This window comes from Lathamus discolor, chromosome 11, assembly GCF_037157495.1.
Source record: "Lathamus discolor isolate bLatDis1 chromosome 11, bLatDis1.hap1, whole genome shotgun sequence".
In the NCBI taxonomy this organism is placed as follows: domain Eukaryota; kingdom Metazoa; phylum Chordata; class Aves; order Psittaciformes; family Psittacidae; genus Lathamus; species Lathamus discolor.
In genome coordinates, this window is record NC_088894.1 from 499,400 (window position 1) to 516,574 (window position 17,175).

Here is a 17,175-nt window from a genome sequence, read left to right on the forward strand (position 1 = left end):
GTCTCTGGCCAGGCAGGAGGTTGGGTCCCTGCAGCGGGGTGCTGGGGCTGCCGTTGGGTCAGGCTCTGCCCTGGCTGAGGAGCTCCCGGCACTGGCAGCGCTGACTCGGCCCCATCTGCCGGAAGCCCCCCGGCTGCTTTGCAGTTCATTGCTCCCTGGGGCTCGGCAGCGCTCCCCTCGCCTCTGCTTTGCTCACCTGAAGCCGTTTGTCAGTGCTCGAGTAACAAAAGCACCGGGCGCTGCCCGGGGGCTGAGGACGGGCACGGTGCTGCTGGCGACCACGACAAGAGCCACCGTGTCCCTTGTGCCCGCCCTGGGTCCCCGCTGCAGAGCCCGTTCCGGCGGAGGAAGCAGCACCGGGGCCGCTGAGCCCGCAGGTGCTGCCGGCGGTTGGGGTCGGGAGCTGCAGGGCAGGGGGGCTCTGGCTGGCAGCTCTGCTTTGCCACAGGCACCAACAGCCGCGGGGCTTGTGCTGCACTTGGGCTCCTGGTCAGGGACCCGCGACACGGGGGAAGGAGGGGAGCGGCAGGCACCGTCTGCCTCGGAGGGAAAGGAAGAGCCCGGGCTGCGCCGGGGAGGGCGAGAGGCTGCAAATCAGCTCCAATGGGGAGTAAACAAATGGCTGTGTGGAGGAGTCGCTTGCAAAACCCAGAGGCGAGCTCTAAAAAGCACGGGTTTTATTGGATGAGATTGATTTTGCCGGGTTGATGGGAAATCTTTGGAGTTGGAGCCAAAGGAGAGGGACCCGCTGGACGTGGGAGCAGGACCCAGCACCTGACCCACGGGCTGTGCGTGGGGCTCTGCCCTGGGTCCGTGTGTGCAAGACGTGGCTGGACACGGGTTTCTCTGCCCCTCATCCCTGGGGAAGGTGCTTGGAGCAGCCCCACTCGCTGCACCTGGGGAGCACTGAGCTCCTGTGCAGCCCCTCCAGCTCCGCATCCTCCGGGGTGCTGAGGGTGCTCAGTGGAGCTGGGCACCCTCCGCACCCTGGGTGCTGCCGCAGCTCGGTCCCTGGTCCTGGTACTTTGGGTGCTGCTCAGGTGCCTGCCCTGGGGAAGGGGCTTTGGGCAGGGCAGCAGAGCAGCCCCCGGCTCGCTTGTGAACGGGCTGAGCTTAATATGCAAGTCACTGCTGGGGAGGAACCAGCCTCATGAAAATGCCATTTTCACGCAGTCACTCTCCTGGCCATTATCCTGCTTCAGACAAAAGCAATTTACTCTGCCTGTAATAAAGCAGGGGTGATAACGAAGCTGAGGAGAGCCGTGACAGGCGGCTGTGACGGCGGCACCGTGGCGGGGGGGGGGTGGTGGTGGTGTCTGGGAGAGCCGTGACACCGGATGAGGGCACCGGGGACCTTGGTGCAGTTGGGTTGTGATGGGGCCGGGATGGGGGGGGGGGGGGGCTTGTCTCAGTGCAGGTGAATCCAGAAGGATTCTGCTTCCCGGAGGGACCAGCTCAAACCACCCGCAGAGGTGCAGAGGGTTGGTGTGAGCACCACATGAACCTGAGGGGTGAGCTCCACTAAGTGAACACCCCCCAAAACTCTGTGCTAGTGCTGGGGTGCTTTGGAGCCCAAAGGCTTCTTCTCCCACCTCTCCTGTCTTCCTCTCCCGCCTCTCCTGTCTTCCTCTCCTGCCTCTCCTGTCTTCCTCTCCTGCCTCTCCTGTCTTCCTCTCCCACCTCTCCTGTCTTCCTCTCCTGCCTCTCCTGTCTTCCTCTCCCACCTCTCCTGTCTTCCTCTCCTGTCTTCCTCTCCCGCCTCTCCTGTCTTCCTCTCCTGCCTCTCCTGTCTTCCTCTCCTGCCTCTCCTGTCTTCCTCTCCCACCTCTCCTGTCTTCCTCTCCTGCCTCTCCTGTCTTCCTCTCCCACCTCTCCTGTCTTCCTCTCCTGTCTTCCTCTCCCACCTCTCCTGTCTTCCTCTCCCACCTCTCCTGTCTTCCTCTCCCACCTCTCCTGTCTTCCTCTCCTGTCTTCCTCTCCCGCCTCTCCTGTCTTCCTCTCCCACCTCTCCTGTCTTCCTCTCCTGTCTTCCTCTCCTGCCTCTCCTGTCTTCCTCTCCTGCCTCTCCTGTCTTCCTCTCCTGCCTCTCCTGTCTTCCTCTCCTGCCTCTCCTGTCTTCCTCTCCTGCCTCTCCTGTCTTCCTCTCCTGCCTCTCCTGTCTTCCTCTCCTGCCTCTCCTGTCTTCCTCTCCTGCCTCTCCTGTCTTCCTCTCCTGTCTTCCTCTCCCACCTCTCCTGTCTTCCTCTCCTGTCTTCCTCTCCCGCCTCTCCTGTCTTCCTCTCCCGCCTCTCCTGTCTTCCTCTCCCGCCTCTCCTGTCTTCCTCTCCTGCCTCTCCTGTCTTCCCATCAGCTCAGCTCTGCAGGGCACCTCTGTGCAAAATCCAGCCCCGTGTTAAACAATGTTTGTATCCACAAAGCACAAAAGGGCAGCAGCTGAGCTGCAGCCCTGTCCTAGCTGGTAAAAAGCCATTGACTTGTGTGTTTCCTGAAGGAGCAGCCCCCTTGGTTCCAACCACCAAGGCAAGTTTTGGATGCTCACCCAGGATCCCCAGCAGTGATGCTCGGAGCTTGTGCCATGTCACAATCAGTTGATTGCTTTGGTTTTTGCCTTTCTAAGCTTGCTCCCACACTCGCAGGCACAGTCGGTCCCTTTGCTCTCCCATCACAGAACTCTTGTGGGTGCTGCAGCTGCCAGGAGCCACTCGGGGTGAAGGAGCTGAATCCAGGAGACATGGTCTGGGAACAGGCGGCTGCAGATTGTCTGCGATGGAGCCTGGAGGACCCGGAGCTGCAGCGGGTTCCTGTGAGCTGTGTGTGCTCCGAGGGCCAGCAGCAGATCCCAGGGACCGGCTGTCCCCTCCGCTCACTGCATTGCAAACCATGGTGCTGCCGCACTCACACCTCCTGTCACCACCTCTGCCCACGTCTGCACCCACCCTGGAGGCTGCACAGGGCGCAGGTAGGTACTTCATCCAGTTCTCCTCAAGGTGGGCGATGGAGAGGTCTCAGAAATGCCCTGTGGAAATGGCAGGGGATTGGGGAACCAAGAGGAGCCTTCACTCACTGCGCGCTGTCAGCCAGGGCTGGGTTTCACTGGCGCATCTGGTCACGCGCTAATCCTGCTCTGTGGTGGGACTCGAGAGCACAGTGCAGCCGCCTGGTCTCAGCAGCAGCCTCGATGTTCCTCAGAGGATCCATTGTTCTTGCCGGGAATAGTAGTGAGGATTTACTGGAAATGCATTTTAGCTTTTCTGCTATCAACTGGTTTTTACAAAGAAAATGGCTTTAACGCACCCAAACTGGATTCTTTCTCTGGGAAGGGTTAAGGCCAGAAATGAGCTTTTGAGTTGTCAATAGCTGTCAAGCTGGGAACAGGAGAAAGGATCCCAGTTGTGAGGAGGTCAGAGGAGTGGGGTGGCTGCTGTAGGGGCCCTGGCCAAGGATCCAGAGCTGGGAAGTAATTTCTGGAAAATGACTCGCTCTTGGTACTGAAGCCCTTGAAGCAGATGTGCTGTGACCCTCGGAGCCCTGCCCAGCACCAGGCCAGGAGGAATCGGAGCAATGTACCCACCTCACCTCAACTGCTGTTTAGAACAGGCAGCCCCTCCTCTGCTCTGCACGATCCGGGCTCCAGATCCCAGCCTCTTCCAGGGTGAGCTCCATCCCGGCAGCTCCCCTCCCGCACCAGCCACTTCACAGCTCAGTCAAGGAGGGGGTTCCTGTGCTCCGCTCTCCCGCTGCCGCAGCCGCTCCAGCAGCAGCCGCACGTTGTCCGTCAGCTCATTCCGCTGCCTCCCCATCCCTCCCAGCTTCACCGGCCGCAGGCTGGCGTGGGGGGGCTCGTACCCGTGTGGGCAGCAGGTCTCTGTCAGCAAGAGCCATGTCCGGTCAGGGTCCACAGCCATTAAGTGGAGGAAAACACTGGGAAACGGTGGGAAGAAAGGAACGAGTGAGAAGGGCTTCTGATTGGCACCCAGCAGGGCCCTCAGCAGAGCTGTGGGATGCCCTTATGCACTCTGCCAGCTTGAACGGAGGCGCATTAGAGAGCACCATTAAAATGGCTCCTGTGCGCAAGAGAAGACAGTGCAGCTGTACCACAGCTACTGGCAAGTGGGAGAAGAACTGTTCTGCACAGCAAGTCACAGACATCAGCCCAGCAGCTGCTGAGTGACTGACCCAGGCTCTGGTCTGGCAAAAGCCTGTCCCAAGCACTGGGAGGTGACTGCAGCGTACGCATGTGCTGCTTACACGCAGGATGCTCTGGATCTGCAGCGCTCCTAAAGCAAGGTGTGGATGTTGGTCAACACCCTCTCTGGGTTTGGCAAATGAGGGGGTCAGCCCACTGGACTGCTCTCCCTTTTGGGTGGTGAACACAAGGGGGTTCCTGGGCAGCTGCCACAGGTAAGGCTAAATGCTGTATTGAGGGCATTGTACCCTAATCCTTATTTGCTGCCTCCAAATTGTCTTCCTTCCGCACAGCACCTTTCACAGAGCAGGATTTTCTTTAAAACCAAACCAACCCCACACCTCCTTCCTTAACAATGGAATGGACAAGGAATGGCAGCTCCTCTAATGCTTTACACTGTGTTGTTGATGGTTTTCACTGTGAATGTCAATACCTCGGGTAAGCCAGGGGATTTGATCTCTGAGCAAGCACCCTTCTGCCTCCAGCTGTGAGCCTCATTACAAAGCCTCTGGACAGTCCTGCTGGAGAGCAGGAAGCTCCCAGGAGGGAAGGGCTGGTTTGCATGACCTGCACTTGCTCATTTCCCCTGCCAGCTCTCTCTGTGGTAACTTTTGGGCTCAGCCAGGCCTGTCTCAGGGTTTGAGAAGTGGCGTCCGCTGAAATCACAGGGCCGTGAGGAGAACAGTGGGGTGAGGCGATGGGAGGCACAGAGGTGGGTCTGTCTGTCCCCACAAGCAGCACCGGACGGAGCTCCCCTTTCTAAAATCAAAGATCACCTGCTACAAAAGCCACACAAAATGCAGACTCCACTGTGTCCAAACTCTCCCTGAAGAACCTGTACCCCTCAAGTGAGCTCATTTCTTCCCTAAACCAGGCAGGAATCCTGTTTAGCAGCTCTCCTGTGAGAGGGAGCACAGTGCTGAGGGGAACCTGGGAGAGCACAGAAATGAGATGAAGGCACTAGAAAGCTCCCTCACCTCACAACAATTCCATCGCTGTGTGACCCTTGCACACCATGAGCAGCCAAAGCTGTTGCTTTTCCCTGTCTGCCATTAACCCCTCGCCTGTCTCTTGGCGCAGGTCTCTGCAGAGCAACGAGGGGAGACGTCCCTGCAAGCTGCTGGCAGCGTCCCCAGCTGTGGGTGCTGTGGTTCCTATGGGTCTGCTCCGGAGGAACCAGCCTAGACGTGCCCCAAAGCCATTGGCAATGAGCCTCCTTCCTGGGAGCGGCTGGATGTAGGTGAGCTCACGGGGCTCCTGCTCTCCTGGCTTGTTCCTGCAGCTCTCTGATGGGACACAGGACAGGCCTGGCCCCAGGGGCAGGGTTGGCACCCCCTGCCAGCCACACACCAGCTCTCCAAGCTGCTGGTGCTCGCTTGGCTGCGGCAGCGTGAGCATGCTGCTGCCAGCAAACAGCAGGTCCCAGTGGCTTCCCCAGCTCAGGATGGGTGCTGGGCAGCTGCTCAGGAGCAATCCTCTCTCCGTATGGCGGGGCGGATAGGGCCAGGCAAGATGAATCACTGTGAAGTAAACATAGGAATGGGGAATACTGTTCAGCTGGCTTCTGCTTCTCCAGCATGGGCACAACCTGGCCTCTCGTAACCTTCCAGCACCTAAAGGGGCTACAGCAAACCTGGAGAGGAGCTTTGGACAAGGGCCTGTAGGGGCAGGCCAAGGGGAATGGCTTTAACCTGCCCGAGGGGAGACTGAGCTGAGCTCTTAGGCACAAGCTCTTCCCTGTGAGGGTGCTGAGGCGCTGGCACAGGGTGCTCAGAGAAGCTGTGGCTGCCCCATCCCTGGCAGTGCTCAAGGCCAGGGGCTTGGAGCAAGCTGCTCCAGTGGAAGGGGTCCCTGCCCGTGGCAGGGGTTGGAGCTGGAGGAGCTTTAAGGTCCCTTCCAACCCAAACCAGGCTGAGGTTCTGATTCCCAGAGAAGACCTCTGCTCCCCAGCCTCTCCCCATCAGCTGCTCTGCAGAGAGCCACCCCCAAGAGCTTGGTGGTCCCTGGAGAACTCCACAGCCTCTGGTGCCGCAATGGCCTGAGGTGTGTGATTATCTCCGATAACCCGGAGTGCTGTGCAGCTTAAAGAACAACTTGACTTCCACATTTCAGACTAACGCTGGGGTAGTTTCTAAGCAACCTGTTGCCATGGCAAAGAATCCTGGGGTTAATCCAAGTTTGTTTTCCGGTGTTGCCTTTTTTTTTTTTTTTTTAACTTAAATATAATTTTATTGGATTTTGCTTGTGCAGGTGGCTCTCAGTGTACTTGAGCCCAGCACGAGACTGATGGCTGTCAATCAGTAGGCAGTGAACTACACAATCAAACCAAAGGAGGTACGCTGCTTGACCAACTCCCAGATCTAAAAAGGTCCAAAAATAGTTCCTATTTGTTCCTGTTGTGCTAAACCACTTATTCTACCAGCACAAAGCAGAGCATGGCTATTTTCTTACCTTTTCCCAAGCTCCAAGCAAAGCCAGGGCACAGTGGATGGGCCGGCAAAGGACAAGCCTGACTGCTGCATCTCTGCTGAACATTAAACTAACAGGCTTCAGTAGGCACTGGGGAAATTATTTCTGGAGAAAACCAGGAGAAAGCCCCCATTCCTACCCAGGTGGTCAATGCAAGGGTCAAATGGTAAAACCTCCAAAGCTCTGAGGGTGCATTAGGAATGGAGTGTGAATTTCCAAACAGCCTGCAAAATGCAGAACTTAGAAGTTGGCACAGGCCAGTGACAACTCCTTAGACCCTTTCCCTTCAGTTTCTTTTTCCCTGGAGTGAAAAGCTTGTCAGGAATGATACAACTTAACGGACTGATGAGAAGCTCAGATTTACACATGGTGACTTTGTTTGCACCATCTCCCCCCTTGTTCCAGTGCTTGGGCCCCACATGCTCCCTTAGCTGGTCAGGGGTCCTGGTCACTGTATGTGCAGTGCACTGGCTTATTCTTAATGGCAGGGCAGACACAAGCAGTGCTCCCTGGCTTCCCAGCAGCAGGCTTGGGTTGTTTTTTTTTTTTTTAGTGTGTTTTAGGTTGTTTTGGTGCATTTTGTTTTTCTCAGGCTTTGGAAAACACTCCTCTCCTGGAACACTCCCAGCAGTCATCTTACAACAAAGCCCATTGTCCCATTTTTCTCCTCCTCAGCCATGCTGGAGTCCTTTTTCCTTTCTTTCCCCAGTGTCTCTTTTTGCCTGGTGAGTATTGCATGAAGCTGCAGTTACAAAATTCACTTACTCCCACTAGTTCACCTAATGAAACTACAGGGTTCCATAAATGGGATTAAGCAGCCTCCTTGGGGCATGATAACATCCCTGGATGACAGCCAGAACTCCCTTGGTTTTTTCTCTTATGGTTCCAGCACCTTGGCTAAAATTCCTGCGCAGCCCTTCGCATACCTGCAGGCTCCTCACCCGCTCAGTGCAGGGAGTTATTTGAGCTATGACTGACTTTGTAAGACCTGACCTTGTTCTTGGCAGGTCACAACTCATGAGTTGAATAAGAATCCAAAAAGCTGAGCAAAGGCCACTTAGTATAAATCAATATGGCAAGCTGGTTCCAAACATCTTTTTACCCTGTGTGATTTCTGCAGTGATAAAGCTGAGTTATGTGACGTATGCTGGCATTCAGGCTGTGGCTAAGATTAGTTCTGGCCCATCTGTTTTTAGAAGCATTTAAAATGCAGAATTCTTCATGTATCAGGTGATAAGTGCCCTTGCCTAGATGGAAAGGGCCTTACATGTGACAGCCTGTGTCAATTTGCAGGATTGCTTTCAGGCACATGGAGAGCAAGGGAAAGGACTGGAGCTTACAGGAATGTGGTGCTTGAGCTGCTGGGGAAAGGAAATTGAGGAATGGCTGAGAAGTGATTCTTATCCGGCTGAAGCCTTGTATCATGTATTCTAGTTAGAAGTGATTGTGCTATGCTTAACTCTGATCCCTCCAGGCTCCAAGACCAGGGATCAGACAGGACTAAACTAAAACAAATAGGAATGAAAACTACAGGTACTGCCATAGCCATGGTTAGTATCAGGCCAGATACAATGCGTGCCTCAGAGCATGTATGTGTCTGGTCAACACAGCTGCACAGAGAGAGCTGTTCACAAAGGCCTTTCTTTGTTCAGTGAAATGTGCAGTGCATCAGAGGCAGGGGGGAGCAGCGTAACATGTGGCATTTCTCTTAAAATAGAGTAAAAATAATATACAGGAGAAAAACGTTGCTTGCCCTGAACTTTACTGCCCTTTTCCTCCCACAGCCATGAGCATCCTTCACAGTACAGCTTCTAATGACCCCATCACATCACAGGGCTCAGGCAGTATTTCCCCCCAGCCCTACTGGGGAGGGAAATTGCACAGCTTTTCAGACTGTTTTGTTAATGCTTTGAAAGCTTAAGGTTCCAAATATCTAGATGGATCCTGGTGTTCTGCTTTCCTTCCAGCATTGCTTACACAGATGAAGGCTTTATTGTGCTAAGGGTATGCAAGCCTACAGTGACGAGCCTCTCAGCAGAACAAACGCTGCCGAAGCCTGCTGCGATGCAATGAAAGCCACGAAGGTAAAAATAAACCTGCTCTCCCCAGTGCAGGAATACAAACAAAGGCACAGCTACAGCTTCTGAGCACTCTCCTTCTGAGCTGCTGCCCAGCCACACAAAGCCCTTCACCCCATGCACCTCGGAGGCTGGTGCTTGGGGAAGGGAAAGGCAGCTCTTCTGTTTGCCCTCTGAAGTCTCCACACCCGCTGAACCTGCTCCCTGCTGGCTCCCTGCCCATAGGCAAGGCTGCCCACACAGAAAGGGGGGGCTTCTCCTCTGTCCTTCAGCAGGGACAGAGAGGCACAGCTCACCTATTCATGTTCTGCAACTGGGCTCGTTTTGTCTGCTGAAATCTCTGGCCCTGTGTCCAGGTGACAACATATGACAACAGCAATTTCTTATCCTGACAGCAGGAACACGCTGAGCAGGATCTTGTACACCAAGCAGCAAAGTATGTCTGTCAACACTTCATAGAGCTGATGTGTGTTCACCTAAACTGTTTGTGCTCTTCTAACCTCTCCCAGAGCAAGACTGGTGCCAAGACTGACAGCTTCCCGAACACCTCTCATCCACCTGGCAGAGCCCCAGTTGACGTCTTCACAGGAGGCCAGGGAAAATGGAAGGATAACAGAAGTAAATCCCCAGCCTGCAGAAGGTATTACATGATACAATGCATGGGAATGTCTGGCACATCTGCTTGCATAGTTATCTTCTCTGCAGTTTTATGCCACCAGTGGGCATAGAGCCCCAAGTATTCCCACATAGGAGGCAGTTAGAAAACAGCAAGTAGCTCATCTTCTCCCCCTGTTCCCAAATGCCCTGCAAAGAAATCTGAAAATAAGCTGAGGCTTGTGGGCACGCTACCCTCTAGCTCATTTTGGTTAGTAGATGGTACTTAACCAGAGAAAGGGGTTAACTTCCATGATATCCTGTTGTGCAGGACTCCAACGTGCCAGAGGGAGGAGTGGGAAAAGTGCTAAGGGAAAGGGGCAACTCTGCTGCCTCTGTCCCTCATTATTTGTACACCTGATACAAAGGCATTTATGAGACATTACCTCTGGGCAGCTTCTTGCAGTTTCCTGGGTTGCTTGGCGCTGAGGTAAATCAGGCAGGCATCTGCCACTTTATTCAGGTCACTCTCGCCTGCAGAAATGGAACAGAGAAGAAGGGTAGGAGGTAACCCACTGCAGCTTGACAGCATCAGCTCTAAACTGGCAGCAAGAGGCTTCTGAGCCCTTGAACTGTCTGACCCAGAGCTCTCCTGACCTCGCCTTTTGAACATCTTGCAGCCAAGCTAGGAAAGCAATCAAGGGCATTGAGAGAGGAAAAGAGCAACTGCCCAGCAAACCTTCTTTCTCATCAAAGTCAGCTCCAGGAGTTTAACCTAGAAGAATTTCGGAGGGCTTCATTCTGTAGAAGAATGCAATGTGCTGCATTTAAAGGGTCACCCAGACAGATGCCCCAAAATGGAACCAGTGAGGTTAGCCAGAAGTCTTAGCTGGGCTCCAGCTCTTCAGTTAACTGAGAACAAAGCATGGCCCAACAGGCCCAGCTGCAGCAATCCAGGAGCTCCACTTTGTACCCACTTCTCATGCACAAGTGAGATGAACAGTCACATTCTGCAAGGTGCTGGGAATCTTCTCTCCCATTTGTCTCTTGGGGAGTAAACAGCAACCAACCACTCTTTACAGAGCTCTCAAAGAGGACACATGAAGTACCTGAATGGGATGACGCTGGAGAAATCAGGAAATCAATCCCATGGAGGAGCAGAGGGCTAAGAAGCAACTGCAGGCTTGGTCAGTGGAGCTGAAAGGAGAAGAGGTAAGTCTGGCAGAGATCTCGCACAGCCTGTACCTCCCCGGTACTCACCCATGTCCAGCTTCTCACACAGAGAGCCCAGGCCCTGCAGCACAGCCAGCTGCAGCTTGAAGGCGAGCGTGTGGTTGTACACAGGCCCAGCTCTGGCACTTGCTGGGGCCTGGCTGAGGAGGGAGCTGGTCAGCTTAGGCAGCACATCTCTGGAGAATCTCCGCCTCAGGAAGTCCCCACACTTCTGAGCCAGGGTACACAGCACCTAGTGAGGAAGTCAGTTACTGGAGGATAAGTGCACAGAGGTCTGGGAGGAGCCCAGCATTCCAGACCAGTGTGGGGACATGGTACTCCTTCCCCTGGGTAGTTTTATTGCAGCTGAGGGCAGTGTAACCACACCTGACATGGTTTTCCACAGGGAGCAGAAGATGAATGCTCAATTGAGGGGCTGAGAGACCTGCACCGTGCTTTGGTTTCACTTGACCACCTCCTGGGACTGCCCTTCTCGCACCAGCACAGTAAAGGTAGGAGCAGCTTGTCAAGTCTCACTCAGAATTGCTGGAGGAGCCTCTGACAGAAGATGCCATTAAGATATAAATCCCCTTTGTAGTGGAAACAGCCCATCTCTACAAGCATGGCAGTGAGCAGAAATGCTGACTGCCTACAGCCCAGGCACCCAGCACCATGGGTGTGTGCCCAGGAGAGAAGCCAAACTGGCCTAGAGAATGGCCTTAAATACATGTGAAAAGGAAGGAGTGATCCATGGGCCCAACCTATGTGGCCAGAATACTGTTCCCTCCTAGAACTTCCCTAAGCTCATGGTCTTAGCATGCAGGACAGATGCTGGTCATGCTGTGCTTAGCTTACACCAATACTATGCCTCCTGTCTTGAGATTTAGGAAGGAAGACATCCTGGGGGATTCCTTACACAAAACCCAAGCTCAATGCTAATTGCAATGATCCCTCCAACTTTTCAAGACTTAATTAGTTTTTGTGTAGTGATCTCTCCCTCCTTTTAGGGCAGGCAGTGTGAGGTGTGGCTACTCTGAAACACTAGCGTATGGCTTCTTGAATTTGGGGAATCAAAACTTTCCTTTTATTCACACTGAAGGATTCCAAACGCATCTCATTCTGCACAGCAGAGTAAGCCCTGTGTAGCCCTGGGGCTGGTAACCTCTGGAAACATGCTTTATTGTCTAGCTGGTGAATCAGGAAGAGAATGCAGTCAGTTGACATGGTCGGGAGCTCTTTAATAATGTAATTATGAGGTTAAGTCTTGGCTTAACCTCTCCTCTCCCAGTACCTCGATTGTGGAAAAAAATCCCTTCTTTTCAGTCTTAACACTTACAAAGGGGGTGCAGGTGCTGGCTCCAGCAACGGCAAGTTGCACTATACAGTGCCTCTGACAGCTGCTTAGGCTGTAAAAGAATCATTTCCCTCTTCCCTGCAATACCCACTACTATTGCTCTTCCCTCCAGGAACAGTGTCAAGGTTTTATCTGTGGACAAGCTGCAGTGGGAGTGGTACAAGCCTTTCCACTGCAGGGTGGTGGCCCTGTGTTCCCAGCCACAGCTAACATCACTCCACAGGCTCAGTGCTTCTCTCACGGGCAGAGCAATGCCTGAGCACTTGGCTTCCAAGCACCAGCTTGAAGGCTCTTGGCAGACTCGCTGCTGTACCTTGAAGGCTCTGAGCACTGCCAGAGGGTCATCGCTGATCAGGCGGGTGACGAGAGCTGGCCAGACACGGTGAGCCATAGGAAGCAGATGGTTTCCATGAGGATGCAGCACAGTTACACAGAGCTCCAGCACGTCCAGGACCTGGGCAGGAGGAGCAGGCAACGGACCTTGAGCACTGCAGCTCCAGGCACCCAGGTGGATCCCCAGTGACATGCCAGGAGAAAGGAGGGTTTAATACAAAAGGGTACAGCTTTGCCTAAGCATGAGCTGGGATAACTGAGCAGTTACACAGAGCACAGGCCTGGTAGGAAAGGGACAAGTAGCACAGTGACATAACCTGTACTGGGCTATGGGGATGGGCTGGAACCAGGGCATGAACCCAGCCTGATTCTGCAGGCTGAGCTGTGCCCGAGGACCCTGCTCCTGGGGAATGGGAGCAGGATCACCTGACAGGGCTGGGGCCCTGGCGGCAAGAATCTGGGTTATGCCTCACTGCTGCATGTTCTGTCTCGCTTCGCAGTTCAAAAGGAGGCCACCTTCAAAGGATTTTCATAGTTAAAAAGCCCTCACCCCAGGCTTTTAGCCCTGCTTATCATCCCCTGCACCTTCCAAACTGATCCTGGCTGTGCACTGCAGGCTGAGGAAGGGGGATGGGAGAAAGATGTTTCTGCTTCCTCCACCAAGGCTGAGGCGTAAGACTTGACTATCGCGAGCATCAAGGGAGGGTGCTGGTATGAAGCCACCCTGGCTGCCATTCCTAAACCAGACAGCTCCTGGAAAACTGTCCCCCATTCCCCTGGCAGACTCAGGCCCATCCAGGACAGACTCCCCACGGCAGCACTGACCTCCCTAGGGCAGGAAGCCCCACACACATCATGCACGTGCTGACAAGCACCAGCCCCTTCTCAGCCACCACCCATCCAGTTGGCGCTGGTGCTCACGCACCTTGAGCCGCACACGGAGGCTCCTGTCAGACAGCAAGTGGATGCACCTCTCCAGCACATCTTTGGCCAGCTGAGCATGGCTGGGCAAGGGAGCTTCTTCTGTCTCACAGTTTGGCTCTGGCTTAGCAAGGGGGGGAACCTCATCTGGAAGGCAAAACCATTACTGAGGCCATGCAAGTGACTTGGAAACCCTGGAAGATCACAACAGCCACCCACAACCACTCTGCGGGCTCCCACGTGAGGCCTTTGGCATTTTTTAAACACATCTCGATATAGGCAAGTCCATGCTTGAGTTCTGTGAGCTAAGTGTCAGGTTCAGCTGAGTGTGGGACTCAGGAGGGTTTGCTATCTTCACTGGACAATGCAGCTGGTGTGACATTTGCAGGCTCTCCTTACCATGGACTTGTCTGCCATTGATTTTTATGAGACGTGAAAAGCCTGGGTATTTAAAGCTGAAGTGTTTAAAGGTCAGGATCGTAGCACAGCCCAGTAAAGACTAAAAATTCCCTGTATTTGTGTCTGCAAGGACAAAGGAGAATGGAGTGGTAGCATCGTTAGCCAGAGAAAATGGCACACGGATTCCCAAGGGAGGGCGAGGAAAATGCAGCAGGATCCTGGGAAGAGGAGACGCTGGGTCCTGAACCCAAATGACCTGTTATGAGGTAAGGAAAAACTGTAGTGTGCTTGTGTCTTAGAGCCATCCAAGCCTTGATCTGCAACCACTGCGCTCCCCCCTGCACACAGCACAGGAAGAGCACCCAGCAGCACTGTGTGTGAGCCAAGGTCAGCTCAAAGCAGACCTGAGACTGCCAGGAGGGTGCCAGACCTTCAGCCTGGGCCTGGGTTACCCGTGTGACAAAAGGAAAGCCCAGAGGTCCCCATCTTTCTCCAAGTCTAACACACTCTTCTCCCACCAGGCACAGCACTGACCTGCCTCCTCATCCCCTGAGTCGAGAACATCGCCCTCTGCAATCTGCTTCTGCCTCATGTAGTCCAGGAAGAACTGCTCCATGTCTCGTGCTGTCACCGCCTGTGGCGCTGGGGACAAGGTCCTGTTCTGGCACTCGGTGCTCTGCTGCTGCTGCTGTTCCTCACTGCAGGATGAGCCAAACCACTGGACTGCAAGAGAGGAGCTGAGATGTCACTGAGCAATTGCGATCCCCTCCTGCAAGCCAGTAAGGTACCGCAGGTTCCTGCGGACAAACAGGACTCTCCAGTCCCATGGGACTGAACTACAGAACCAGGCACCTGCTGTCACATCATTGTGACCTTCCTGATGGGATGAGAACATTAAAACCCTGCTATAAAAAGGAATACACTCCATGTGCTTCTGCAGAACACTTATGGGAGCAGCAAACCCATCCTTTCTCGACCACTAAAGGCCATGTTTCTTCAGGCCAGACACAAACCAGTTGTGGAGAGGGGAAGCTATTTGCCACCTTTTCTTGAGAGCTGGCCCACCAAGCAAAGCCAAGCTGCCACCACCTCAGCTACTTGAAACCTCCCATGGCAAGTCAAAAGGCCAAAGACAAGTCCCCTTAGACTGAATTACACAAAGTAAAGGTTGTTTAGATACCTAAAGCTGTCATTAGTGAGTGCAGGACCCTGAGGAAGGTGGAAGCCTGGCTGTTGTAACACTGATCGAGCGTTGACAGGACATCTTGGATAACGTCTTCTACCAGTGGCAGCAAGCTGGCATCTGAATGCCTCAGCATAGTGTCCAGCACCCGGGAGGCGCGTGGCTGCTGTGCCAGCTGGCGCAAGCCCAGGGAGATCCCGTTCACCAGATAGTCAGAGTTGTCGTTAATCAGATGCTGCACAGAGCTGTAGCCACAGGCCTCGCTCATCTCTGCCAGCGTCCCCAGTGCCGTCTCGCTGATGAGCAGGGTCTTGTCCCCAGCCTTCTCCAGCACTGGGTACAGAGCCGTCAGCAGGAGCAGCTGGAACTCCTTCCCAAGGACAGCAGCAAAACGGCCGACCCCTTCCAGCTGGATGCACATCTGCCAGATGTTGCTGTTCATGGTGCGGGTCGTTGCGTGCAGCTCCGGGGATGGAAGGAGGATGGTGCTGCACGTCCCCCCTGGGTGGGCAGGGAGTCCTGTGTGGTGCACAGGGTGCTGCTCATGGCTGACTTCTTCTGTATCAATGCTCGTGATCAAATACCAATTTGCCTGGTCTGTGTACTCGTCAAGAATGGACGTTACGGACCCTTTGAGATCGTCCATGTTTGGTGACACTTCCCTTTCCTGGAGGACATCCACTCCCACTCCAGCAGCTCCTGCAATCAGCTCATTGAGGACCATGGCCGCCTGCTTTCGGTACATGGCAGATTCGCCATACAGCCCCATGAAATGATCCACAAGCAAATAGAGGTTCCCGTAATAGCCAAGAACACGACACACTTGCCGAAGGAGCTGGAAAACCTTCTCCTCTGTGAAGAAGCGGAAGTATTTCCTCTGGTATCTGCCCTTGTGCACACCAGGCTGCAGGGAGCCCTCGCAGCCCCAGCGTCTATCCTCCACTATCTTCATGTCTGTCACGTCCAGCTCCAGAATCTGCATCAGTGCCTTGGACAGGCGGCCCAGGTGGGATGTGGAGTTGAGGACGACATTAATCTTGGGGCCCAGCAGCTTCAGGTAGCCGAGCAGCAAGCTCAGAGTGGAAACCTTGCCCGCGTCATCCTGAGAGCTCATCAGGCGAGGAAGCGCTGTGGCAAGGGAGTGGAGGTTCTCGGAGAGGACATCAGCCAGAGCCCTGCTCTGTGCTATGATCCTCTGCTCTGCAATGCTCTGCAGAACCTCGTTACATCTGCTCTGGACTTTGCTGCTTTCGTCGTTAACCAGCCCCACCAAGGCCTTCAAGAGGTGAGTGAAGGAGCTCCCCAGAGAATGGCTGCAGTTCCTCAGTAAGTGGTGGACCAGTTCCACCAGCTCCAGTCTCACTTTCCAGTGCGGGTGAACTGAGGAGAACTCAACCATTTTATGCAGGAGGAGAGAGAGTTTTTCGGCTGTACTTTTGCTCCAGTCAGGTCCTCTATGGACCACTAGTTCTGATACTTTGCTTTGCTTTTCTGATAGCTTTTCTTTGCTCTTTGGGATTCTGGCTAGCTGTGCATCGGCCATCACCAAGCCAACAATCAGATAAAAGAGTCTGATGGCAGCAACGGTGGGTTTGTGCCCTTGTTTGATGTCTCCGGTAACAACCCGGGACAGGGAAATGGAAATCCCAGGCAGAAAAGAAGCAAACAGATCCCCACAATGCTGCGCCTCGTCATCGCCAAGGGGCTGGTGCTCCGGGCAGTCACACTGCAGGAGCAGGACCTGCAAGCACGTCAACGCAGAGACCTTCAGCTGCTTCGCTCTCTCTCGCTCCGCCAGGCCCAGCAGCAGGGACACAGCACAGCCGAGCAGCGGCAGGGTGGACGGCTGGTACAGGGACAGCATCACGTCGCCCGAGGCCGAGTGCAGCAGCGTGCGGAGCGCCTCGGTTACCGCCAGCTTCACGTCCTCGGTCGGCGCGGCGAGGCCGGGGGCGAGGCAGGCGCAGAGCTCCGCGAGCAGCTCCCGCAGGAGCTCCGGCCTGCGCACGGCGGTGGCAGCGAGCACCGAGGCGATGCAATGCACCGCGCTCTGCACCACCCGCTCCCGCCGCGGCCCCGGCGCCCTCAGCGCGAAGCGCAGCGGGAAGAGGACGTACTCCTGCAGCTCCTGCAGCGCCGGGCCGCTCACGGCCGCCAGCCGCGCCGCCAGCCGCCACACGTTCTCCGCCGTCTGCACCCGGGTCAGCTGCACGCAGGCGGGGCGCAGCGCCCCGAACGCGGCCCGCGGCGTCTCGAACACGGCCATGGCCCGCTGCCGCGGCCGGGACCGGACGTGACGTCAGGAAACCGGCGCTGTCACCGAGGCTAAAAACGTCCGGCGGGGGACGCGTCGAGAGAAAAGTCGCGGCCGGGCGCTGTGCGCATGCGCGCACTCCGCGGGCTCCGCTGCGCGCATGCGCGCAGCGGAGCCCGCGGAGTACGCGCA

General features: G+C 55.0%; 1 protein-coding gene and 1 long non-coding RNA gene across 22 annotated transcripts; one reads left to right on the plus strand and one right to left on the minus strand.

Moving 5' to 3' along the window:
* Positions 1-660: 660 nt before the first annotated feature.
* On the minus strand, positions 661-17,102 carry TTI1 (TELO2 interacting protein 1). 21 transcript variants are annotated; one of them, XM_065691224.1, is made up of 10 exons: positions 14,727-17,100; positions 14,081-14,269; positions 13,152-13,294; positions 12,207-12,347; positions 10,588-10,792; positions 9,774-9,861; positions 3,577-3,921; positions 2,331-3,016; positions 1,870-2,207; positions 661-1,592 (listed from the first exon to the last, which is right to left on the minus strand). In XM_065691224.1, exons 1-7 carry the CDS (start codon positions 16,993-16,995, stop codon positions 3,705-3,707), a joined length of 3,252 nt encoding a protein of 1,083 aa, XP_065547296.1. In that variant the 5' UTR covers positions 16,996-17,100; the 3' UTR covers positions 661-1,592; positions 1,870-2,207; positions 2,331-3,016; positions 3,577-3,704. The 21 variants fall into 21 exon arrangements, with proteins under 21 accessions (XP_065547296.1, XP_065547293.1, XP_065547288.1 ...); XM_065691221.1 differs by having other exon boundaries at positions 2,331-3,229; XM_065691216.1 differs by having other exon boundaries at positions 2,331-3,365.
* LOC136020272 (uncharacterized) lies at positions 5,273-6,973 on the plus strand. The gene is made up of 2 exons (XR_010615261.1): positions 5,273-5,426; positions 6,437-6,973. It is a non-coding gene; the product is annotated as an uncharacterized LOC136020272 (long non-coding RNA).
* Positions 17,103-17,175: the final 73 nt, after the last annotated feature.